At 32.7% G+C, this 27,255-nt stretch overlaps 2 protein-coding genes across 2 annotated transcripts in view; both read left to right on the forward strand.

The window, feature by feature from the left end:
• Hr3 (nuclear hormone receptor 3 ROR-beta) overlaps positions 1–9,716 on the forward strand; it is a 42,831-nt gene extending 33,115 nt beyond the window's left edge. The window contains exon 9 of the mRNA XM_075313879.1: positions 17–9,716. Within this exon, the coding sequence (XP_075169994.1) occupies positions 17–137 (121 nt within the window). The 3' untranslated portion in view covers positions 138–9,716. The remainder of the gene's footprint in view (positions 1–16) is intronic.
• A 10,768-nt stretch (positions 9,717–20,484) lies between these two features.
• On the forward strand, positions 20,485–22,654 carry LOC142239014 (uncharacterized). The gene is made up of 3 exons (XM_075310779.1): positions 20,485–20,655; positions 22,097–22,179; positions 22,271–22,654. The coding sequence occupies exons 1-3, from the start codon at positions 20,638–20,640 to the stop codon at positions 22,476–22,478; spliced, it is 309 nt and encodes a 102-aa protein (XP_075166894.1). The 5' UTR covers positions 20,485–20,637; the 3' UTR covers positions 22,479–22,654.
• Positions 22,655–27,255: the final 4,601 nt, after the last annotated feature.

Consider the following 27,255-nt stretch of genomic DNA (forward strand, 5'->3'; position numbering starts at 1 on the left):
CATTGTTCTATTTCAGTGACATCTCCATACTCCATATGGAAGCCCTGAGTAAATTCAAGCAACAACATCCGAGTGTTGTGTTCCCTGCCCTATACAAGGAACTCTTTTCCATAGACTCACCCCAGGATCTCACATAACAGCAACCGGTGTATGAGCATACTACCACAGCAGCAACAACAACAACATCAGCAAGCAACAGCAGCAGCCTAGCAGGAGGAACAGCTTCAACAGCTCTGATAGATGTCCCACAGACATCATTGACGGATCACCATGCTTCATCAGCCGCAATAGCGCCAACAACAACCACAACACAACAACAACAGCAACAATCTTAACATCATCATAGGTCTTAGAAAGCATTCGATGAGAAGCAGCAGCAACATCGACGTCAACAACAATTCCGTACAGAATAACTGCTCACATTAAGAATGGTAGCCCGTCTCCAAGGATATACTTACAAACAGACAAGCACACATACGTACAGCAACAAACACCGTCACACACACACACACACACACAGACACTCATACGCACTACACTTAAACATTCTTTTAGACCACGTCCACATTCACTGCTTCAAGAAGGCATGTAGGATGCATGTTTTCTAGGATCAGTACTCTCAGCCACTTCACCCCTCAAGTCAACCTCCTATGACCTCTGACTAGATTGTCTCGAATAATTAACTCTCTTTTATTGTAAAGGTTAGAGGTCATTTCGTTAAAACTTTCGAACCCAAAATTATTTTAATACCCACTTAACTATTGGATGAGTGGCCCAGTTCTAGCCTTGCCTTTTCCTAAATTCCACACAGACTGATGAGATACATTCCTTCCGATACATTTGGAAGCCTAGAAGGGACGGCTTGCGCTTCGTATACTCTGAAGTTCCTCAATCGTAAAAATTCGACCTGGCGCAAACTCCACCAAATTCCCAATAGTTGAGATCATTCCGTTGATAAATTGAAATGCCCTAGAAAAGATATGCGCGACATAGTGGACCATTAGAATTAAAATAAACACACAAAAAAAAAATCAAAGAAATGTACTTAAATTTTTATTTCATTTGCTAGAGAAGTTTTCTTAACAAAAGCTAGATAATAACAAAAAAAGGAAAAAGGGGGGTCAGCTCTACATTGTCTCCTTTGGGAGGCAATGTTAAAATGCCACCTTAGATGTTTTTGTCGTAGCATATTTCTTCTTGAGCTAAGGCTGAATGTATAGGATTCCCCGTAATGCTGATGTGGACAGCTTCGAGTTGATATTTTGGAGTTTTTGTTTTTTTTTTTTTAATTTTCTTCATAGGCATTTAATGCATCCACTAAGATACTATAAACACCCACACACACACACACAAGCAACCGTACATATACAAATACCCATACCCATACGCAACCATACACATACACATACATTTATTTACCAATATAAGCAAAAAAACAACAACAATTGTGAAAGGGATACAACATCAAGATAAAATATTATTAAAGTTTAGAATTTTAGAAGTAAAAACGAAAAATGTTTTTGTTTTTTTTAATAATCAATTTTGTATTTCAAAGAGACTTTTTGTGTTCTAGTTTTCTTTCTTTATTTCGATTTATTTTTTCTTTTTCATTTATTAATTACATTTTTGGCCTTAAAAACATCAACAACAACAAAAACAGATTAGTTTAAATCAAATTTATTAATAGAAAAATAAATTTAAAAAAAAAATAAAAATAAAAATAAAAAACAAATGGAATAAAATATATACATATTTAAATTAACATTATATATACATACATTACATCTATATATACATACACTTATATATATATTTACATTTACAATGTATATGTAACAAATCAATAACAACCACAACAAAAGCAACAGGCAAGCAACCTAAAAACACAACAACATTTGCATCATAATGTTATCGTTTAATGATATTAATCAACGATTGAACGATGATTGTTTGTTTGATGATAGACAAAAAAAAAACAAACAAACAAACAATCACAGCATTAATAACACATACACACATCCACACAGACAAATACAGAATCACAAAAACATCCTGAAATCAAATCATATCCACTATCAACACAGATCGATCATTCTCAGATATGATCCGACAAAAGCAGTGGGAGTCTAGTATACTTCGAGGCCCTTGGATTTCTTTTTTGTTCCATGCATAGAAAACTGGTTTGTCCAAATAGAGTCAAGAGTATCAGACTTCGATTGGGCCCCTCCAAAACGGAATTTCGTGTAGGTCCAATTAAAATCTTAATTGAGTTTAAAAAACATTCAATAAAATTTAATTGATTGAACAAAATTTTTAAGTGAACAAAAATCAATCAAAAAACGTATGTATCAATTAATTTTTAATCGCCTTTCAATTATTTTTTAAATTGAAGATTGAAGACATTTCAATTAAAAATTAATTGGATCAATTGAAGGCAAAAAATATTTTTTTTTGTGTGTAGACGATACATTCCAGTAAAACTGCTTAATTAGAAATCATTCGAAACGATAGGAAATAGTGGTGTTATTTTAACTTCTAACAGTTAAGAGAGCAATGTTAAAATGATGCTCTCTTTTACTTTTTTAATCGAGTTTTCTTGTCATTATTTTCAAGGAAAAGTAGTAATCCTCTGTTCTTGTATATCGAACGAAAACGAATCCTAAATAATACTTGTCACTCGAATTCGAATGAATTTCGGGTTTTCTTTTTTTGAAAGTTCGTTTCGTTTGTATGAGAATACATTGATTATCAAAAGTGAGTATTTTCAAATGTTTGGCATGAAAACTCATTTCAAACTTAGCAAAATTTAACGCATGGCATACATGTTTTCTTTGATTTGATATTTACTTCATCCAAACTTTTTTTTTAAACCCTTTAATTTACAATATTTCGCATATCGCATTTCCCGTACTTTTTACCAAAATGTTATACTCTGAGAGATTTCTCGACATTCTCTCTCTCACTCTCACCACTTTTATTAGAAGTGCATATATGTAATAGGTGTTTTTTTGTTAATGTTGTATCACAATGGACCATATAGTCTAAATGAGTCTGAAATAAAGAGGGCTGCCACTTAAACCTAACCTATTACTTTTACTACGAACGCTGCTAATATTTAAAATTTTCAGTATACAATAACGAGTTCTATTGTGGAGCTTAATGTTATCTAACAGAAATATTAGAATACTTAAAATATGATTGGTATGATACAAGTGCGATATACTGAAACAAATGTGTGCTAAACACAGGATATTTCTTGTTCTTCAATCATGGATTCCCTTTTTTGATGTTATTTGGAAATAATCATTTCTTTGGAGACATTTTGTGCAAATATGTATTGGCTTTATAATAGACATATTTTCACATTAGAATATTCTATTGAATTAGACTTCAATAATATTGCAAAACAAAAAATTATTGTTCCAAAACTCATGTATAGAATATTTTGAGACTTGATTTCGAAGGTTGAAAGTTATCGAATGTAGAACATGTATTTGAATTTTGAAATAGAAATGGAAATTTCTATCGTTTTTAAATGTTAAACGATTTTAAATAAAAAATAATTTTTGGACTCAGTTAAAATTTTGATTTTTTGTTTTTACATAAATTCTCATTGCAATTATTTATATTTTATTGTGATTGATTATTATTATTATTCTAAATAGTTTAGATTACGAAAGAAGATACAAATTTAACATTTTTGAAGACCTCCATAAATTGTTGAAATTCCCTGCTTGCGATTGAAATAAGATGCGAATAATTTTTCTTTAGAGAAATGTCAATAATAATAATAATAATATTAAAAAAAAATGTCACTGTAATAATAATATTTCATTCAAATTATTTCAAAGAGACAGATTCAATTGAAACGTTTTTAACACAATTAAATTCCGAAACAAACCAAAATCAATTAAGGCCTTAAACCTTTTTAATTATTAATTGGATCAATTAACTTTATAATTGATTTGGGATATTAAAGTTTTGTAATTGAAATAGTTTAGTGAAAAGTTATTGGGATCTATGAATTTTTTAATACAAAAATTAATAAAATAAATTTTAATATCTTTTTTATGTTAGTCTAACATCAATACAGGCTTGATTTACGTCTAAATAAGGGAAATAATATATTTTTACAATTTATATAATTGACCTTTTGTACAAGAAGATGAAGGAATTGGTATTATTAATTAATGTCTGATACCAATCTATACCAGCCTAGCTTTCGAGCAAATTAAAAATATTTTAATGCTTGTGGTTAGTTGGAAAATTTTAAGCCCCCAAGGTGTACCATCAACAATAGCCCAGATTATATCAGGAACTAGGGAAAATATTCAACTATAAATGCAAATGTCGTTTAAATGTAGAAAATTACAATCTGAATATATGGGAAACATTAAAATATTTTTTTTTGTTGATTACTTTCCAAAAGAAAAGAAAATATTAACTGCTTACTAATTTCAATTCAATGAAAAACGGTTGTTGTTCTAACGAAGTTGTTCGTTGCTTCTGATGGAGAAACCATGCTCGAATACTGTGGCTACCCACTGCATTCTCCAGTACATATACATACATACATCCAATACACAAACGCATATACCTACATTCACACACACACACATATACACGTACACACATATGTTATTATTAAAGAGAATGGAAGATGAAAAGTAAATGAAGAATTATTACGATTTATATATATAAATATATTTATATATACATAATCATATATATGTATATATACATATATTATTGTTAAACAAATCTATATTTAAGTTTTTAGTAAAAATTAATGCGAGAGAAAAAATAAAACAAAAATGGTTAATACTTTTTTAATTAGCATTATTATTATTATTATTAATATAATTATTATTATCACTATTATTATCATCTTTATTATTATTATATTATTATTATTATTATTATTATTAAAAGTAAAACGATTATACATACAAACAAAACAAAAAACCAAGCAAGAAACCAGAAATGAGAGATGAGTAAATTTATTAAAAGTATAAATGAAAAACAAAAAAAAAACACAAAAGCAGAAAATGGAATATTATGTTACATATGTAAGAAACAAACGGTAGTAGCAGTAGGATTGTAGAGGAGTTGAAGGTATAATGCACGCTGAAATATATTCAGAACCCCATTTAAGAAAACAATGAAACATTTTTCAATAATAATTAAAAAGAATGAAAAAAAAAACATAAAAAATAAAAGAAAACAATATTTTGCCTTTTATTATTAATGATGACAAATGAGAAAGAGAAAAACAAAAAAGAAATCCCATTATATATATATAAAAAGAAAAACGAAAAAAAAAAAACAACAAACACACACACAAACTCACATCCAGCAATAATATAAAATCGCCCAAAATCAAAGAAACGTAATAGTAAAACAATTTTTCAGATGTCATTCATACAGAAAATCCCAAAACAGATTCCAGGAAACTCGTTAACAACAAAAGCGCGAAAAACAAAAATCCTCAGAACACCCATTTATGCATGAACTCATTATCACTAAATTGCAGACATTGACAAGTAGACTGATTGACAGACATCCGGACAAAAGGACCATTATAGGACTGGTAGCTTGGACATAGACAATGAGAAGAGCACTATGTTGTTACACATTGAGTATTTATAGTCACAATCCAATCTAAAAAAACTGAATATTTTTAAATAATTGAATTCCTTCCAGAATCCACTGTAATTAGTTAGTAAATAACTCCCAGCAGGGTGTACCAATGTCAATAAAATCTAAGGAACAGATTCGTATACAACAGAAACGGACAAGAATTTCAAATTCAGTAGCTTACAAAATTATTGGGGCAAGTTGCTGTTTGCAGCATGCGAAACTCTTGTACAAGTGAAGATTAGATGATAGGTATTTTTATTTTAGTACATCATTCGGATGGAAACTCTTTCTATGGTAAAAAAATCTTTAACGAGGGGAAATTATAAAAGAAATTTGAAAAGAGTAACTCAAACTAGAGGTGTGCGCGTGACACGAAATTGTCGTGACACGCGTGAATCACGTGAGTCGTGAATAAAATCTGAAACAACTCTCGTGAATGTGCGTGAATGGGACTAAAATAAATATGTCGTGCGTGAGTAATAAAATCGGTTCGTGAATAAAATTTCTGCAAAATCACGCTCACGAAAAAAATCAAGATTTAATTCTTACTCGTATGTTAACTGAAATTGATTTAGCTGTCGAACTATATTTTATTTATGAATTTTGTTACCTTTGCTCATTCCCGGTTGGAAAATGTCGTGAGTCTCGTGAATTTATCGTGAGTCATGTGAATTGTCGTAAATCGTGAGTGAACGTTAGTCTTTAAAAGTAGTTCGTGCGTGAGTACTGGTTTTCATTTCGTGAATGTGCGTGAGTGGGATTGACTACCACAGGTATCGTGCTTGAATAAATATTTGACTTCGTGAATGTGCGTGAGTGTGAGTGAAGTTTCACTCACGCGCACACCTCTAACTCAAACGTTCAGATAGATTCTATATAAAAGCCTACAAGTAACACTTAGATACACTTATACACTGAAAAATAAATCCGTAGTTAAACTAACGCTTTTAATTATTTAATTAAAATTTAATTAAAAAGTTAACTTATTTTTATTGCATACAAATATTAGTTTGTAGTTAAATGCTATTAATATTATTTTTTTTTCTAATTTTCAAGAACCCAATGAAATTTTCCTTTTGTTAAGTATGTCCCAAATATTTTATGAGCTAATCGTGGGTATAAAGTTCAATGACCATATACACGCAAAAAAATAATTCTTTCCTCCCAAACGAAATTTTAGACAAACAAAGTTCGTTTCTCATTTGCTTTTCGCTGTAAGGAAGTGTTTTTGGAACAAAAGTATATACTTTTTGCGATAAACGTTTATTCTTTTCCAGGATGTAAAAACAATTTCATAAAGACAAACTCAAAAAAAAAAAAAAAAAAAAAACATTGTTTTCTTGCTAATTGCATTTTCTCTCACAAATCTCTCACATCCCCGAGATTTTTTAGTTCTTAACACCTTTTCCTGTAATACCAACAATGTAGAAGAAATTATACGATTTTATAAATTTTTAAATTTTTTTTACCTTTCGCCTGGACGGAGAATCGAACCACGGACTATGCACTTTGTAAGCCAACACACTAACCACTGAGTTATGTACCTGTTATGGTCATCAATAGATAAATATCCATATAAGTTTTATTTATGTAGCATAGCTTGCGGCGCCCACGAACCGAATAAACAAAGTTTATTTAACAGAAACAAACATTTAGTTTGGCACCGTGGAGCAGTGGTTGCTACGTCCGACTTGCATGCCAAAGGTCGTGGGTTCGATTCCTGCTTTGACCAAAGTTTTTTTTAGTTTTTTTTTACATATATTCCAGATATGTTCGGAAGATTCCGAAAAAATGTTCAACATTACATTGTAGTGTATTAAATTTTGAACTGTAAAATGTGTCTTATTAAAGACCTAAAGTCAGAAAAGAACAGCGTTTGATATAAACGAATTGGACTGTGTTGTTGTTTCAAAAATAACTTTTTTTATTGAAAAAAATAAAAATTTGTAACAAACGAATTTTTTTGGTGATAAAAGTTTAAAATTTTCGAAGCAATTCAAAAAACTCTAAACAAAAGAAAAACGTTTTCGGTACACGTTTTCCAAACGTTTTTTTTTCTTTGCGTGTACACATAAGTTCAATATGAACTAACGCAAAAGAAAATTTTCGTACGATTCCCAAGAATAGTAAGAATGAACTACAGTATGTTTAAAATGGTGATGATTTGGCCTCAATGATCTTATACTTTACTTTTACTTCATTTTTTTCTCTGTGAGGGTGTAATTTCATGAGTTGTAGTTAAAAAGTACACAAGGACATTAATAACGCTGGAGAAAGTAGGATTCCATATTTTGAGATGGTGTCCAAATTTAAGAGGTTTCTCTGTATATGTAAAAATGAATAATCCTAAAAATATGTAGGATTATTCATTCATTGCACGTAAAAATCAAACTGCATTGATATCCGGCAATAATGGGATTGAAATTATTTTCCTCAAACTTCTTTGAATTAAGCTATTGTCCTGAAGGGTGACTGGCACTCTCGCTTTACTTATGGTCGTGGCTTCGGGTGATCATAATAAAAATGGTGTAGCGAAATATATAAAACATTTTTGAAAGGATATCTTAGTCAGTATAAAAAATAGAAGTATCGACTTTTTGAAAAATCACACTAAGAAAAAATACTTTGTAGAAAAACGAAATTCTCAATTGTTATAAAGTATTTTCTCCAAGAGCAAATAAACCCGAATTTATGATAATCTATGCAACGATAAATTCGAATCTTTTTTATTTGCTTTTAAAGAATTTTAGTCAAAGGAAAAGTTTATTTGTTTAAAATTTCTTTCCTCAGAAATGCAAACTCCTCCTTCAGTGTACAAAATATTGAAAAATCGACAAAACAAAAAGTGTTTATTGGAATTATTGGGACAACGGCTATTGATGTATTCGATTCTTCGATGTTTCGACTATTAAGCTCCTCAGGTTTGGAGTATGCCATCCTTATAAAACTTCCCTAGAGTGTTTTCTGGGGAATATATAAGAACTGAAAGTAGAGACAACATTCAGGAAAAAGGATTGTAGTAACGATCAACAAGTAAAATATTCAGTTTCTTTTTTGAACAGTTCGATATTGATTTTCAAACCTAAATATCCCATTTTAGCAATATTTCAAAATTGGAAAAAACTGTATTTTATAAAATATTGAAAAATGGGTAGGGATTATGTTTTGATAAGTTATGTGAACATGATTTTTAGGGTTTATGCTGAAATAAGAGATGTCATAAGGCTGCCCGCATTTATCTTTCAGAAATCCATCCTTGCCTCTCTCTCTCTCTGGACATACGCGGTAGTTATATGTTATTGTTCACTTAGGATTTGTGATTGATTGGTTCAACTTAAAGGAATGCGATTTCTGATGTTTATGATATTATGAATTCCTGTTTTATGCTATGACCAGCATATGCAATTTGAAAATCCTCTATTGGATAAATATCTCCTATAGTCATAATTAAGAAAATCCCAATACAACATAGTGAGACTCTCGAAATACAATTCCTTCTTCGTCGGTTCCAATGGGTGTTCTGTGCCACTACATACATACATACATACAAACTTACTTACCTATATAGTAGAAATCAAGAAATTTAGTTTTCTAAATCTCATATAGGATCTTATTGTTTGATATTGACATAATCACTACTATTTGTTATTATCATCATAATTACATATTATTATTATTATTATTATCATTATTACTATTATTATTGTCGTCGTATTAAAGATAGATTTATGATTGACCATCTCATCATTAATTTGATTATCTTTTTTACTACTCTATGAAATGCGAATATCATCGTAGATAAAACAAAAAACAGAAACAGAGAAGGAGAAGACATTGTTTTTTAGGTAAATCAATTCTATTTGCATTAAAACTTCATCTAATAGACAACCATAAAACGAGAAAAGAAATAAACAATAAAATCAACAAACAACAACAACAACAACAAATGCATATTTAACATAACAAAAATAATAAATTCAATTTATTCTTAAAAAACCAAAACCAACAACAACAACAAAAAATAATAATAACAAAAAAATGTATCTGAAATAATAAAAGAAGAACAAAAATATTAATTTACTGAAGAGTTGTTTTATTTTCTTTAACTTTCGTGAGCTTTCTTAATAATCTAGATAATTAGAGGAGAGTGGCACAAGTACAGTATTTTTAAGCGGGGAAGTAAACAAGTGTAGTGTAAGCCTATTCACCGAAGAGTCACTTCACTTATAATAGGTTGGCTGATAAGTCCCCGGTGTGACACATAGATGGCGTCGCTAGTATTAAATGCATATTAGTTTTATATAGTACCAACCATCAAATGATACGTGTCAAAATTTGACATCTGTAAGTTAATTAGTTTGTGAGATAGAGCGTCTTTTGTGAAGCAACTTTTGTTATTGTGAAAAAAAAAATATAAGAAAAGGAATTTCTTGTTTTGATAAAATACTGTTTTCTGAAGGGAAGAAATACGGTGGAAGCAAACACTTGGCTTGATAATGAGTTTCCGGACTCTGTCCCAGGGAAATCAACAATAATTGATTGGTATGCAAAATTCAAGCCTGGTGAAATGAGGACGGTGAACGCAGTGAACGCCCGAAAGAGGTGGTTACCGACGAAAACATCAAAAAAATCCACAAAATAATTTTGAATGACCGTAAAATGAAGTTGATCGAGATAGCAGAGGCCTTAAAGATATCAAAGGAACGTGTTGGTCTATCATTCATCCATATTTGGATATGCGGAAGCTCTGTGCAAAATGGGTGCCGCGCGAGCTCACATTTGATCAAAAACAACAACGGGTTGATGATTCTGAGCGGTGTTTGCAGCTGTTAACTCGTAATACACCCGAGTTTTTCCGTCGATATGTGACAATGGATGAAACATGGCTCCATCACTACACTCCTGAGTCCAACCGACAGTCGGCTGAGTGGACAGCGACCGGTGAACCGTATCCGAAGCGTGGAAAGACTCAAAAGTCCGCTGGCAAAGTAATGGCCTCTGTTTTTTGGGATGCGCATGGAATAATTTTTATCGATTATCTTGAGAAGGGAAAAACCATCAACAGTGACTATTATATAGCGTTTTTGGAGCGTTTGAAGGTCGAAATCGAGGCAAAACGGCCCCATATTAAGAATAAAAAAGTGTTGTTCCACCACACTGAAAGGAAAAAGTACGTCATGAGGATGAATTTTTACATCACGGTGACGAATTTTTCGTCAAAAATGAGCTAACGTAACATTTCATCCCATTGACAATTTTTTCGTCATAGCGATGAATTGAATTCATCCCTGTGATGAACTTATTTACATCCCATATACAACTATGTTACGCCCAGATGATGAATGTATTTCATCTATGTGATGATATTTTTCGTATCTGCGATTATTCACTTTCATCCATGCGATGATGCATTTCTTCAAAAGTACGATTCTCGTTCGTCATCGATACAAACGCCATCGTCATAGCGATGAACTCTTTCCCTAAATTTGACGTAATCCATTCATCAATATGATGTAATAGATTCATCAATTTAATTTAATCGATTCATCAATACTATGTAAACATCAAATTGATAAATTAATTATTAGAAATATTTTCAACGACACTTTTAATAAAGAACCATATTGTTTTTTATCTTAATTAAATTTAAATTTTATTTTTTTGAAATATGTACAACTAACGAAGTAAAAACGTATACAAAATTGTTCATACACATCTACCAAAGCTGTTGATTTTGATAAATTGACCATCTAGACACACAAACATTCTGTTACCTTAATTAGTGTTTAGATCACTAAGGATGAAAAGTTTTATGGGTTCATCCTGTGGAGTAAAAAAATTATAAAGAAGAATTTAAAAATATATTTGATTTTTTTAGAACAAAATTTAACTCACCCTTTTTGTGCCCAACTGTTCCTTTTCGTTTTGAATTGTTTGCTCATCCAATTCATCTTTATTCTTTAATTTCTTTATCCGTATTCGGTTTTCACAGAACGAAAATGTTGCGCCATTTATCTGTAAATTTAGAAATACTTCCATAAACATTATGTTATATATAAATGTTAAAAAAAATAAATTGACAAAAAAATAAAAAAATCGTCATTTTGGTTAATTTTTTTTCCATACATAACACTTCATGTTTTTTTTTTTATTTTTACTCACATTTTTGTTTTTCTTTTCACTTTCACATCTTTAAGCATTAGCCCTTTATTTTCGGCACGCGCGACCACCTTTACACTTTGGACTAAACTCAACAACTGAGAGGGACCATTTGAAATGTTCTTACCGCACAGAAAAAAAAAAAACAATATTTCTACCACACAACTACGTATGGATGTGTTATTGCATTAGTATTTGAATACATGTCAACGGAGTAGATGAAACTTTTCGTCTATTTGATTACTATTTTCGTCAATTTGACGACTTTTATTGTTCTCATATGTCTTGGAAGACAATTTAAAAACAAACATGTGAACAAATGTTTGCTCAAATACTCGTTTGAGTTAAGTTAAATGTGGAGAGAGCATGAAATACCCAACAAACATAACTTAGCTCTCATTAATAAAAGCTGTGTACAGTTATTTTAAAAACAAAACGTAGCAAGCGCATTTGGTTGTGTGTTGTTTTTAGGTAGAGAAATAAACACACATCTACAGAACGTATGAATTTTATCATCACATTGAACATTGTTTCGTCACATTGACTATTGATTCGACTTTTAGGTGTTTCAGATTAGTACTAATGGAAAAATTTAAATTACAAACATCTATTGAGATTTTTTGATACACATTTCAGAGAAAAGTGTGTTTCATCAATTTGAAGATTCTTTCATCGCATTGACGAAAACCAGCATCCTTGATACATCATGAAAATAAAACACTTAAAACTTTTGTCCAACTTCTATTAATATGTGTAATTCATATATTGGGACTTCATATAAACGAAATTAATTTAAATCAAATGTTAATTTTGGTTAACTTTCGCTGAATCGGGAAAAAATAATTTCGTCTCATAGACGAAACTAGATCATCAATGTGACGAACTATGAAAAAAACAAAAATTGTCTTTGATGATTGATTTCGTCTCGTGGACTACCGAAATACTCCCATGGACGAAACTTTTCATCGCATAGACGAAAACGCATTGATGAAACTCAATCGTCAATGTGACGAACGCTTTTTCTTTCGGTGCCAAGACAACGCACCGTGCCACAACCATTGAGAACGATGGGAAATGGGATGGGATGAATTGGGCTTCGAATTGCTTCCCCACCCACCGTATTCTCCCGATCTGGCCCCCAGCGACTTTTTCTTGTTCTCAGACCTCAAAAGGATGCTCGCAGGGAAAAAATTTGATCGCCGAAACTGAGGCCTATTTTGAGGCAAAACCGAAGGAGTACTACCAAAATGGTATCAAAAAATTGGAAGGTCGTTATAATCGTTGTATCGCTCTTGAAGTGAACTATGTTGAATAATAAAAACGAATTTTGACAAAAAAAATGTGTTTTTCTTTGTTAGATCGGGGACTTATCAGCCAACCTGTTAACTTAGTGTTATTCGAATATTAATGCAATATGAGTATAAATTAATTACCTTGATGGGAAATCGATTTAAATACCCTTTACATTCTACACTTCATCTGGGTATTTTAAACATATAGTTGCACTTTATTTAAAATTTTAAAATTTTTTTCTTTTGTCGATAACGTGATGACAACAATTTTCTAGAATTCATAGGGTGTGACGATATCTAATACGTGGAGAAGGGTAAAACAATACGAATGCTATGCGATGAGTAATTATTGGGCCAATTCTAAGCTGAATTGAAGAAAATGGGGTAGGTAGCTGCTGGCAGAGAAAGATTGTGATCTAGCAGGTGATCAAAATGATATTTTTGGATGAGAAGAAAACAACATTGTTGCCCCAAAGATGTTGTCGAAACTAGTCCGAGAAAATAACATGATTGCGATAAACATGTAAAATGTTCACAGTCCAAAAACAACATGTTGCTGTAGGGGGTGATAATATTTAAACAAATTTTAAATTGATCTATTATTGTATTCCTCCTTTCTGAAATTTTTTGATCTTGTCATTCTGTATATGGGCGCCTAAAAGTATGCAAATATTTCAATTCTAAATTTTTAGAAGTATTATAACTGGTATCCTCTGAAAGCGAAAGAAGTTAATTGTTAGATAATTTCATATTTCATTCTCAACAAAACTCAGATTAGGCCAGAACCCTTAGTTAAGTAAAATATAATTCGTTCTTCTACTTTTTGAACGATTATGTTCATCCGTTTTTCGAAATGACAACATTTTTGATGTTTTTTTATTCAGTGTTAATATTAGCCTAAGATACCATAAAGTACACTGACAAAAAGTAAATACTTTTATATTAAAAATTAATGACTTTGTACAAAATACAGAGTACCACTGATTGTATACCATTTTGCAGATTTCCATGGAGAATATTCTTTGATCATATCTTCTATTAAACTACCAATTATGAAATTTGTCGTTATCATAAAAAAAAATAACAAAAAACAAAGAAAATAATCATTGAAGCCCACTTACGGCCATATTACCAAATCTCTAGTAAATTTTGTATTATTCCTCGAATTTTAATTTATACAATTTTATGATTATGAAAATTTAGAAAAAAATTTTAATCGAACTGAAGAAAATTTGGAGAAAAAATTAACTCATAATAAAAGGCTGCTGACCTCTTTTTTAAGATAAGTATGACTATGTTTTGAAAATTATTTGTTCGTTGATTGCGTAACATTGCGACCCATAAACCACTGTGCAATATTTCTGTGGCACCATAAATGGGAAATAAAATGTTTCGGCAGCTAATCAGGTAGTTTATTCCAATTAAATGCACTCACCATGAAGTAGGCCCATTAAAGCTGCCACGGTAACACCAATATCATTCCAAAACAAAACCACTGACGCTATTGCCACAATGCACTACTGCCGCCATGCCACCGAGGCGATGTGTTGGTGGTGGTGTCACAATCTGTTGGATGAAATCCTCATAAAACCAGTTACACAAAGTCGTAAATCTGTTTAAGGACAAATCTTTCACCCATATTTTAGCCACATAAAACTACCCAATTGAAATGGCAATATGTTACCACATTTAAAAATAAAAAATAATTCACGAACCATTCGAACCAAGATCAACCATAAGAAAAAAATCTCTTCACTGACTTATGCCTGAAGCATTTTGGTGTTTGCAACTTGCGCCAAAATCTGGTTATGGTATTTCCCAAGAAGCGATGCGATAAAGCACTCCAACAGAGGCACAAAAAAGGCCTGCGCCAAACAAATGGAAATGAAAATGAAAATATCCATAAAATGTAGTGTCGTCCATTACAAGATACTACGTCGAATGAATGTTACGATCAATGTTACCACCGATCTCAGTCTTACATAATTCCACATAATACACTCGAAGAAAAAACAACAAAAAAACTGAATGAATGCAGGCACTTCCTCAAAGCTGGTCTGCAGAGCTGACGGCGAGTACATGCAAATAGTAAACTAGCAGGATATTCCAAACGCACATACACTATTATCGACTTTTATTCTATGGTATCCTAGTAGTGGCGTCCATGACCTTAAATATCACCTACACACAGATACATTTGCATCTGTGTGGTAGTGGTGGTGATTTCGTGGGGCTGGTTAGTTGGCTTTAGTCTTTCGTTGCCTCGGTTGGCTGCTTATAATTGCCACTATTTGTGGTCGTTTATGCATCCAAAAGTAGCATTGGCGGCAGCCAAGTAAATCTTAACGTTGCGCAACAATCAATCGTTGGCTACCGTAGACGGATCGAATTGCTGTCCATGGCATTGTTCGACATTTCAAATTGGTGCATGAAAGACAACCTGTAATTAAATGATAGTCGCATTTACTGAATAAATGGATTCTTCAGACGGTCTGTTGTTACAAACCGGATGTGAAGGAAGGCGTGTTAAGTTAATGAAAGAATTGCAACGAACTTTGACCAAAAAAAGGAAAGTTGCAGATGCATGCCACTCTGTGGTACGTAGGGTGTTTAGAACTGGTATTGTTTGTTAGCTTTGGGGCAACTTACTGGCAATTGCAGTTGATCCAGTGCCATGAAGCGGAAGCAATGCTCAATGGTTTTTCGTAACTTGTGACAGTTTTCTTTATGGCTACCTACACCAGCCCCATGAAGAAACAAGGAAGTCACTGGGGTTGTTTAATCGGGAGGCTGGCTGGAGGTTTTTCATCCCTCACTCCTCCCAACAAGCAAAACAAAAAAAGAAAAACTAACCAAAATCATGCAATGCAATGCACCGCGCTGTATAATGGGTCCATAACAATGAATGAGACAATAGTCAAATTGACGATTATGGTTAATGGAGAATTAAGCCAAGTCGCTCCCTCCAATTCCCCCTTATGGGGTTTTATAGACAAATGGAGCGGCATAGTTGAAAATTCGAAGTAGTCTCGAGGTGCATGTCATTTGAAAGGAGAATGACATAAACTCAACAAGAGTGATAAAAATGATTGGAGTCAAGACAATTGCTTTTGCCCCACCCCCCCCCACCCTAATGTAAATTCCTCTCTTCGATCAAAATGGCATATTGTGGCAGTTGCTATAGGTATTTTAATGTTTTGTGCTTTAAATTTCGGTGAACCGTTTCATGCTGAGATGTAGCCACTTGATATTTGGTATGATTATCTTCCAGCGGATGAATTTGTAACCCAGCGAAAAGAAAATAAACAAGTATATACGACAGTAATTTCGGCCAGCCCGAAGCTTATGTACCCTCCACCATGGATTGCGTAGAAACTTCTACGCATTTTCGGCTCGAGTGGCAACCATGATTATGAACCGATATGGACCAATTTTTGTGTGATTGGGGATCGGCTATATATAACTATAGACCGATATGGACCAATTTTTGCATGGTTATTAGCGGCCATATACTAACACCACGTTCCAAATTTCAACCGGATCGGATGAATTTTGCTTCTCCAACACGCTGAAAAAAATATTGTCGTGAGGTCAAAGATTTCATGTCTTTAAAATACGAATGCAAATTTTGCTTAGCATAGAAGACGCATTTCTCTAGTATAAAGTTTTTTTCCTTGACCAAAGGTCGATAAATTTTTCAATGAAGTCGTATTGCCCTTATAATTAAGTGATTTGATTTAAAAATGGATATCATAACATGAAAGAAAAATTGTTTGGGCTAAGGTCAACTTGACTTTAATAATTTAGAAAAAATCTTTAAATTTAATGAAATTGTATTTAAATTTGTTGTCTTTTGGCATCTTGACTACAAAGCAAAAAATCGTTCAAATATAGGACATGTTTTTCAACACTTTATTTTAAAGACGTTTTGTACTTGAAACACAGCATAATTTCTACTAGAAGTCGAGTCTTAATTTGGAAAATAAAGTCGTCGTTAACTTGTTTTAAAGGACTTTGATAGCATATGAAGAAAAAAAGCTGAAAAAGCGAAAAATTAAAATTTGCTTCCTAGAAGCAAGTACACAAAACCCGATTTTAAAAAAGAATTGTGTCTTAAAAGTATCCTTACTTGTATTCTCCGCTTCTTTGGCTCGGAATCAATACCAATTTTTTTAAAGTAAAGACAAAATCTTTGGAACCGGTTATGCTTTATTTTCAGTGCAGGCTCCGGAGATCAAATCTGGGGAATAGTTTATATGGGAGCTATATATAATTATGGACGGATTTGGACCAATTTTTTCGTGTTTGTTAGAGACCACATACTAACACCACGTTCCAAATCTCAACCGGATCGGATGAATTTTGCTCCTACAAGAGGCTCCGGAGGACAAATCTGGAGATCGGTTTATATGGGGGCTATATATAATTATGGACCGATATGGACCAATTCTTTCATGGTTGTTAGCGACCATATACTAACACCACGTACCAAATTTCAACCGAATCGGATGAATTTTGTTCCTGCAAGAGGCTCCGGAGGTCAAATCTGGGTATAGGTTTATATGGGGGCTATATATAATTATGGACCGATATGGACCAATTTTTGCATGGTTGTTAGAGACCATATACTAACACCACGTACCAAATTTCAACCGGATCGGACGAATTTAGCTCCTCTAAGAGGCTCCGGAGGTCAAATCTGGGGATCGGTTTATATGGGGGCTATATATAATTATGGAACGATATGGACCAATTTTTGCATGGTTGTTAGAGACCATATACCAAAACCATGTACCAAATTTTCGCCGGATCGGATGAAATTTGCTTCTCTTAGAGGATCCGCAAACCACATCTGGGATCGCTTTATATGGCGGCTATATATAATTTGCATGGTTGCTAGAGACCATATACTTACACCATGTACCAAATTTCAGCCAGATCGGATGAAATATGTAACTCTTAGAGGCTCCGCAAGCCAAATCTGGGGGTCCGTTTATATGGGGGCTATACGTAAAAGTGGACCGATATGGCCCATTTGCAATACCATCCGACCTACATCAATAAGAACTACTTGTGCCAAGTTTGAAGTCGATAGCTTGTTTCGTTCGGAAGTTGGCGTGATTTCAACAGATGGACGGACGGACGGACGGACATGCTTAGATCGACTCAGAATTTCACCACAACCCAGAATATATATGTATTTTATGGGGTCTTAGAGCAATATTTCGATGTGTGACAAATGGAATGACAACGTTTTGGTGGAGGGTATAAAAAGTATCAATCAGTCTGGTAAAGTCATTTCATTATGATCGCCTCAAGAAGGGTTTTCTTTATTTTTTCACATCTTCAATAAAATTTAGTTGTGCATAGTTTTTAGAATTTAATTTAACTTTCGTTATATAGTTTTTCTTTTAAAAATACTAAATTTAGCAAATATTTAGGAATGTATAAGATATAAAAATGTTTTGGCCGAAACTTTTCAAAACTAACGCATTGGTTATGATAGTAGCAGCCCAACAAAAAACCAGCTGAGCTTTCAGCAGCTGTGTAATGGAAGTCAAAGTCAATCAACTCTTAACTTTGCGAGAAATTCAAATGATGATTTTATAAGGAAATGTCCCACTTGAATGCGCTTCCTCTTTGTATGAATTTCAGCACTTTCAGAAGCAGTATATTTACATGATTCTTAAGAATGCACATAATAATTTCGAATATTGGAACCATAATAGCGCCACATAGCGGTCAAATACTGCCTTTAAAATTTTTGAAATGAATTTATACTAGCTGTGCTCGGTCTGTATAGCTGGCCCTAAGGGTTATTCTTTGCTTGAATATACAAAATATACAAAAACAGAGAATACAAAATGAGTTGAATCGTCAGCAAAATACGTCTTAATCCTTCAAACACAAGAATTGGACTAATTTATTTTTACTTATATATCTTCGCACAAAATCATTCGTTCTTAATTCATGATAAAAATAAAGACAAATAGCTCTTGCTTACAGAAGTGCAACTTGGTAAGCAAAGGAAGAAGCACCTGCTTACTCTAGTGTTACGAAATTGCGCTAATTTCAATACTTCCATTTTTAAACTAATTTTTGTCTGGCGTTCAATAAAAAACTATTAAGTGCGCTCCCGCTATAAACGAAGAACTTAATTACACGTTTAGCGCTGTGCCTACGGTATGGACACTATAATTTAGGTACTTCCAATTTTATAATTATTTTTTTTTTATTTTTTTATTTATTTATTCATTCAGAGCATGTAATTTGAGACCTGATGAAGGCTTTGAAATCCAAACTTTATTACTATTATTTTGATTTCAAGACATTGCGGAAGCCACCGTGGTGCAATAGTTAGTATGACCGCCTTGCTCGACTCGACTTCCAGTAGAAATTATGCTATGTTTGAAGTAAAAAACTTCTTTAAAATAATGTTTTGAAAAACATGTCCTATATTTGATCGATTTTTTGCTTTGTAGTCAAGATGCAAAAAGACAACAAATTTAAAGACAATTTCATTTAATTTAAATAATTTTTCTGAATTATTAAAGTCAAGTTGACCTTAGCCCAAACATTTTTTCTTTCATGTTATGATACCCATTTTTAAGTCAAATCACTTAATTATAAGGACAATACGACTTCATTGAAAAGTTTATCGACTTTGGGACAAGGAAACTAAACTTATTTTAGAGAAATTCTATGCTAAGCAAAATTTGTATTCGTATTTTAAAGACATGAAATCTTTGACCTCACGACAATATTTTTTTCAGTGCACTTTTAGGGAAAACTACTGTGCCTAATTTCAAATTTGTTCTTCTCTCAGTAATGTTGGTGATATTTCTGAGTGTCTCAAGGCTTATCCAATTGGTTTCACCTCTATATGAAACGACGTTCGGATTCGGCTGCCTGAAAATATGTTCCGATTTTTTATTCATGTGAATTTACTGTTTTTAATCCCATCCAAATGAAGATTTAAACATCATTGTTGTAGACCAAATACACAATGTGCCATAAACATCTGAAATCTATTGGGCTTCAAATGTAATCGGCTCACAGTAAAGTTCGTTGGGTTATTCACATTGCCATATCAGCCCCATACACCATGGTAAAGAAAACTCACAAAGAAAACTTTTTCGGACTGTCTTTTGTTTTGGAAAATCTATTAAATTATGTTCGTTTCCCCTGGCCCATTACTTGCCTCCACTATTTCCATCCATTCGTCGGGGAACGCGTTTGTTTGTTGTTGCAAACAAACATCTCGCAGCAGTTAAAAGCAAGAGGGGTTGGAGTAGCTACATCAGCTGTGAGTAGACAAGAAACTTGCCTCAAACTCGTTTCAAACGATTTGGGGCTGCTTTGATTCATATTTAAACGCAAGTGATTTCAAAATTTTGCTGGTAATAGTAACGGGTCTCTGTCGCGGAAAGGTTGTATTTGCCACGGCCACGGTCGTTGAATTACAGAAATTAAAAAAAAAAAAAAAAACTATTTAACCAAGTAGCGTATTATCTGTTTTGACATTTTAAATAAAAACTGCCTGGATATGTATTCACCCAAAGGAGTAAGTGCATTTGCGTTTATATGTGTGTTTGTGTTAGTGAATTAATTCATGTTCATTGTTGAAAAATGCACAAAACTATTCAAATAGAAAAGATGAAAAGCAAAGAAAATTTAAAATAATATTTATTTGCAAATACTGACTGATCTTCGAATGATATTGGATCTTGGCGGAAAATTTTATTGAAGAGTGCAAATGTGAAAAACACAAAACAAGAGTTAATTTTGAGGAGTACGGAAATAATCGAAACCGGAAAACTTTTGACTGGCATTATGTGTGGTAGACTGGTTTCATACTTCTTTCACATTGGTATTGACCATGAAGTTAGTGATTTTCTGGAAAGTTCGTAAATCGAATGTGCCAAGCTTACAAACTGGTGGTTCATACAGACAAAAACAAAACAAAATCTCTCCCCCAGTGCAAAGTTTAGACTAACGATGTTTTGTTTTATTATTAAATTTAACTCCTTAAAGAACATAAATTTTTATTTATGATACCCGTTGCCAAACAACGACCCTTATTTGCCAAGAAAGAATACATCGTTGGTCTAAAATTTCATTTCCCATAAAAGAAATTAATTTTTTGCGTGTAGAACAATGGAGAAATTTAAATGATTAAATTGCACGTTAAAATTATAAATTTTTGTGTTATTGTGTCCAAATAAAAGACAAAAAGTTTTCAAGGACATAATAGCGAATTCCAAAGGCCAATACTTGGCCCAAAAAAATATTTTTTTTGAACCAGTGGTGTTGCATTATATTCAAAAAATAATTCTCTATAAGAAGTAATAGTTATCTGCTAACACACTAGAAAATTTTAGGCTCGAAATCTGCTAAAAGTGGATTTGAAATCCTCTTTTTTTTATAAAACAAATGACAGTTGAAATCTATTTAATGAGGATTTTGGAAGTTTAATGTAAATGGGGTATTAATTTCTAAGTTAATAACAAAAAATCTAAAAAATTTTGAATTATGTAGGACGTAAGAAAAAATGTGTTTGAAAGACATGCCTTTCTTCGATACAATCTTCGAAAATTTGATCAAAAATGATGAGTTTTGGAAGATTTTCCTAGTATTTTTTTTGGTAGATTATTATTATCTGATGTGGCAACCTTGGCGTCAATTCGTAAGCAATATTCCCGCAGTCAACATCAACCGATCGAAATTACATTATTCTCTAAAGTAGTCAGCTAGAGAAAATCGAATTTGGTAGTTCCAAATTTTAAGCCATTGAAAATTGGTTAATATATTTTGGATAAAAAGTGCTCTTCTCTGATCATTAAAAATAGGAAGGCAGCACTAGTGTTTTTTTTTTATTTTCACTGTATTAAAGGCGTACAAATTAATCTCACATAAAATCCATAGTGGCGTATGATTTCCAATTGATTTTGTGATATTGCGTATACGTCATGTAGTAATAAATGCTCTTCTCTTTTACCTTTCAGGTATTCATGTTATTATTTGTCACTATTGTGATGATGATGATGATCGCATTCACTTCTGCTCATCCCTCGAAAGACAATCTCAAGTAAGTTTTACGATATATTGCCTTGAAATTCCTAGTACTATAAGATATTGGAAAAATATCGAAAATAATTAAAATATTTTCCAATTTTCAGAATACGAATACATGTTCCGGTAAAACATCACACACATATCCATACGAAAACAGTGGTAAAGAAAGTCCCATTGCCCATACCAGTACCGGTTAAAGAACATAAGGAGCACAAAGAACACAAAAAACATCATATCGAAGAGATTGAAGATGATTTTGAAGGATACGATTATCCCAAGATAAAACGACGAACCCGACATCCCTTCGTATAAATTTTTAGAATATTTCAACAACACAAGCATCGGTGCAATCCCATGTGCAATATTTTTTTTATTTTAACTCAAATCAAAGATGAAAAATAGAATATAGCTTCGGTCCATATTAATGGCAAATAGAATTGTAAGAATTTAAACATGCACACAAATAAAAATAATGCATAAAATATCAAGGGATATTCGTTTAATTAATTAATTTGTCATTTTTGTTCGCCAAACGACATAATTGTGCGTAATACTATTTTTTGTTTGTTTTTTCCTTATAACACACCATTCTGAGTCCAATTAAAACTGTTGCTTCTTGAGTGCTCTCTTCATTAAGTGAGTATTCCATTATCCGCCACTTGAGTGTTGTTATTGTTTACTTCTCTTTCTCTTACGCTCAACCACTCGGCTCACATTAAAATTGCTAATTCGCACACGCTCTCTAGTATGACGAAAACAAAAACAAGCACCACCTACCAGTGATGGTAAAACTGAAGGGCTACTAAATAAAGTTCTGAAAAGTACTTATTCGACCTAAATTGTACCTATGGGATAGCAATACATTAGAAAGTAAGAAAAATTATTCTAAATGCTAAACATCAATGAAGGGGCAAATATATTTCTTTGGTGCACAAGGAGAATAATCATATTTATATTTCATAACTTTTGAACTGTGAAATTGTCAATATAACCCAGACATTTTCAATAGAATCAATTCCGTTTCGGGAATACAACAATCTTTGCTTGTATATTGAAAAGGAAACATTTCTTCGGGGCTTCTGTACTACTTTTGCGAGAGTAGTTTTCACGAATGAGACATTTATATTTTGAGCTAATTGTAAGAGAAGGGTCGTACGTTTGGTTAAATCAACTAAAAAACAGGAAAAAAGTAGATTAAAAAAATAAAGATTTACTAAATTCGTATATCTCATAAAATAGTTCATTTTTTTTTATTAAATTTATAAATTTTACTACAAATGCGTCCATCATGACCTTCGTATATCACTATAGATATTCTTGCAATTTTGAGCATCAATTTTTTCCTTCAAACTACAAAATTTTCTTTAACAAGTGAAAAAATTATTTTTGTCTAATAAATTTTCTTGAATTTGTCGAAAAATATTTACATGTTTGTTTGATATCGGTGTGATGCCAGCGTTTGTAATATTGTTTAGTTACAAGTTTCGACAAATATTCAAAATTTTCTAAAATTAACCAAAAGTTTTCTTCCTGGTGGGATCACTGTTTTTTTAAGTGTTACGAAAAAAGGATTTTTACGACAAATTTGGCCAACAACAAAGTAAGTTTCCCTTATTAATTTATATTAATTATTACTTTGACTGTTTTGAAATGGCGTGCATTCCTATGCTACACTCGCAAACAGAGGTGCCGAATTTTTCAAAATAGTGCTGAGGTACTTTTTTAAATCAATCGAAAGTATAAAATATATCATCACAGACATCTAACATATATGACTTGAATTTATAGCATATTACCCAGTAGGAAATTTCTTCGAATATTTTTAAAGAAATTCGATTTTTCACTCTTGATTTAAAAAATAACACGTGGCCTAAATAGTTATCTAAATAGTTCAAGTTCTTCGTGTAAATATTTTATTAGTAAATCAAGCAATATAACTCAATTAAGGTACTTGACATTTCAATACAAAGAGACATACCAGTAAAGCTGTTTTATGGATAGAAGATTTGAAACAATCTTTTGTGATAAATTGGGGTTTGAACCAAACACCAACATGTTTTTCAACGGTGGGTCTTACCCTCTCTGTGCGCTCATTGATAAAAAAAGATGTTTACCTCTTGTGGTATCGTATAGTCTGAGTCTAAAATAAAGGGATGCCATTATACCTAACATAAAAATTAAATTGATCATATGGCAACGAATTTGGAGTGAAAATATTTTAGATATACACTCTTGAAAATTTATCGAATATCAAGTAACAATCGTTAGTTATATATTCGGCCAAGTGGGCAACTTTTCATTAATTGTCAGCTAACATTTCAAGTGTGCTCGACCAAGGAATGAGTTGCCAGAGTTGTATGGGGTACCATTGAGTGGCATTTTAGTTGCCTCAGTAACTTAGTATATATGTTGGCGTGCACTGAACTGCAAAATCTGGGTATACATGTGGTCGTAGTGGAATACAAAACAATGATGTTCCTTCATATGCCATATTACACAATCAGGTGAATTCTCTTGTGAATGCCCACAAAACAGTTAACCGTTGCCTCAGTAACTCATGTGCTTCTTCTACATAACTCTCGTTTCGCTCTCTTACTCTCACTTACTTTACTATATTCACCATAGGCATAGACAAATTTGCATTTTACCTCATAATCTAGTCGTGCACGTTCCCATGTTTGTTTACACAGACGTATGTGTAATTGCGTGCAAATAACCCCAAGTATGAGAGCTATGGGCTGGTAGGACACGAAACGGATTGTATCGACTACGATTTGTTTACATTTCTGAAGGCGTTATTACTTCTCTGTTTGTGTTGTCAGTGGGTTTTGTGTTTGTAATACAATTATCTCAGTAAGCCGATGCTGTTGGAATTTCAATGATGTCGTCGGATGCGGGAATTATGCATGCAGTCAGCCAACCAGCCCCCTAAATAAATGAGTCGCCACATTTTTATTGGGACAAAATTATGGCCATTTGCATGAAATTCATGGTAGTGCCTGCAACATTTATTCATTCACTCATGCACACTCTCTTTCTTTCCATCCAATTCATGCTGGCTTTAATACTCCACGCACCAGGTGTGTACGGGCGTGTTAGAATTCCCTCGAACATTACTGTAATTATCCAGCCATAAGCTGAATGACATCCATGGGCATAAACAAGGAGTGCCTAGACTAAGAGATTTACCACATCCTATTTACTGGGGAGCAAGCACCATTCTTGTATTTATTGCCAAAGAGGAACATTTCCGGGCAATGAGCATTAAATTTATTTCAGAGAATTTTTATTTGCGGAAGGAAAGTTTTATGATAGACAACAAGGATAACAACATTTTGTTTTTGTATTTTAAATTGTTAGTCTTAGATAGATCATTTATAAATATTAATTGACAATTAACTTTTAATTAAATTGGTTTATTCATGAAAATGATATTATCAAATCTTGTCACGTATTTAAAGATTAATTCATTTAATTCAATGCTTCGTAATTTAGTAAAGTGAATTAATTAACATATTAATTTATTATTTATTGATGCAATAGTATCTATAGTATAAGAAGACAATATCTTATTAATTATAGTACTAGAGTAGAGATCGTTAATCATTGTGGTACTTCAGGTGATGAACTTCTCTCTTATCATTGCGTGCCACCCGTTGCTATGTTTAGCTCGATGACAAGGACCTTCATTTTATAGCCGCGTAGAGAAGCTTTGAAAAACTTAAAAAAAGTCACCAGCACTGCCGAAACGGTAGCTGTCTTTTCTTGCCTTCCTAATATCATTGGTAATTTCTCGAATGTTTAAACCAAAATCGTTTAGTTCCATTTTTTTGAAATACGTCATTAAAATTGTAACACAAACATTCATAAACACCAATCTTGTTTACTTGCAACTATCTAAACACACACGAACATATCGACAAACGAGTGTATGTATGTATGTATCAGGGTATTAGGGTATTAAGCTCTACACTCACATATATGCCTTTGGTTGATTGGGTCTCGTAAAATGCATGTAGATATTATACCAAAACTACATCGTGAATGGTCGAGGGTACATGTGGGGTATGTTGGGCCAGGTATGGATATGGTTGGGAGTGGATATCCACAATGACTTTGGTTTTCCATAATTAAAATATCATTTCACACAAACATCGATGAAAACGGATACTGTGGTGAGCAGAGCACAGTACATCCGCACGAGACTCAACAATGCTCGGTACCCACACAACTCATGGGAGATATCCCACCCAACAGCATTTGCTGCCATTCAGTAAATAAAGTGACGAAAGCTATACTATGTTGTACTGGAATAATGCCAACATTTACTCTCACCCACCCGAAATTAAGGATTGTCACAACCATGGATACTCTTCTGGCGAAGAGCATGGGGGGAATGTTTATTTCGTTTAAATGATCTGTTTTGGCAATACCATCGAAATGATTTGATGACCTGAAAGCCGGATGGTAAAACCTTTTATCATTGACTGACTGACTGAATGACTTATCGACTGACTGACGGACTGCTTGGGGCTTTTGTGGGCAATGTATGGACATAAAATAAAACCACCAAATTCATCTCCGTTTGTGTTCAATGTCAGGGGGACAACATTTCTCATTTGCATAGCTTTTTATATTTGCTCTATGGTCAATTTCTTTATAAGTTTATGTGTAAGACACATGTGGATACCGTAAATCGATAATGAAGTTGAGGAGAATTAGGGATTTTGTTTGACTTAATCAAAAGAGTTTAGAATACTCAAAGATATTTTAAATTTGGATTTGTTTCCTAAAAAAATGTGTAGCTTCTTTAGTGTAATGCTGGTCTTATGCATGTGTTCGATTCTAGGATTTCAATCTATCTATCCACTAAAAGTTTTTAATGGACATCTGTGTTAATTTAAAGATACAACTTCAAGACCTACGAATGGGTTATTTTACGAAATTTGTCCAATATGCGGTAATCTAACTGATAATACCATTATCCTAGTAAAGAGAGGTAGGATATTTTCGGAAGATGGACGGATATCCGATTAACTGGGAATGAAACTTCAGACTAATATTTGAGAAATATATAGTGATATTCCTA

Source organism: Haematobia irritans, chromosome 5 (assembly GCF_050003625.1).
Source record: "Haematobia irritans isolate KBUSLIRL chromosome 5, ASM5000362v1, whole genome shotgun sequence".
Lineage (NCBI taxonomy): Eukaryota > Metazoa > Arthropoda > Insecta > Diptera > Muscidae > Haematobia > Haematobia irritans.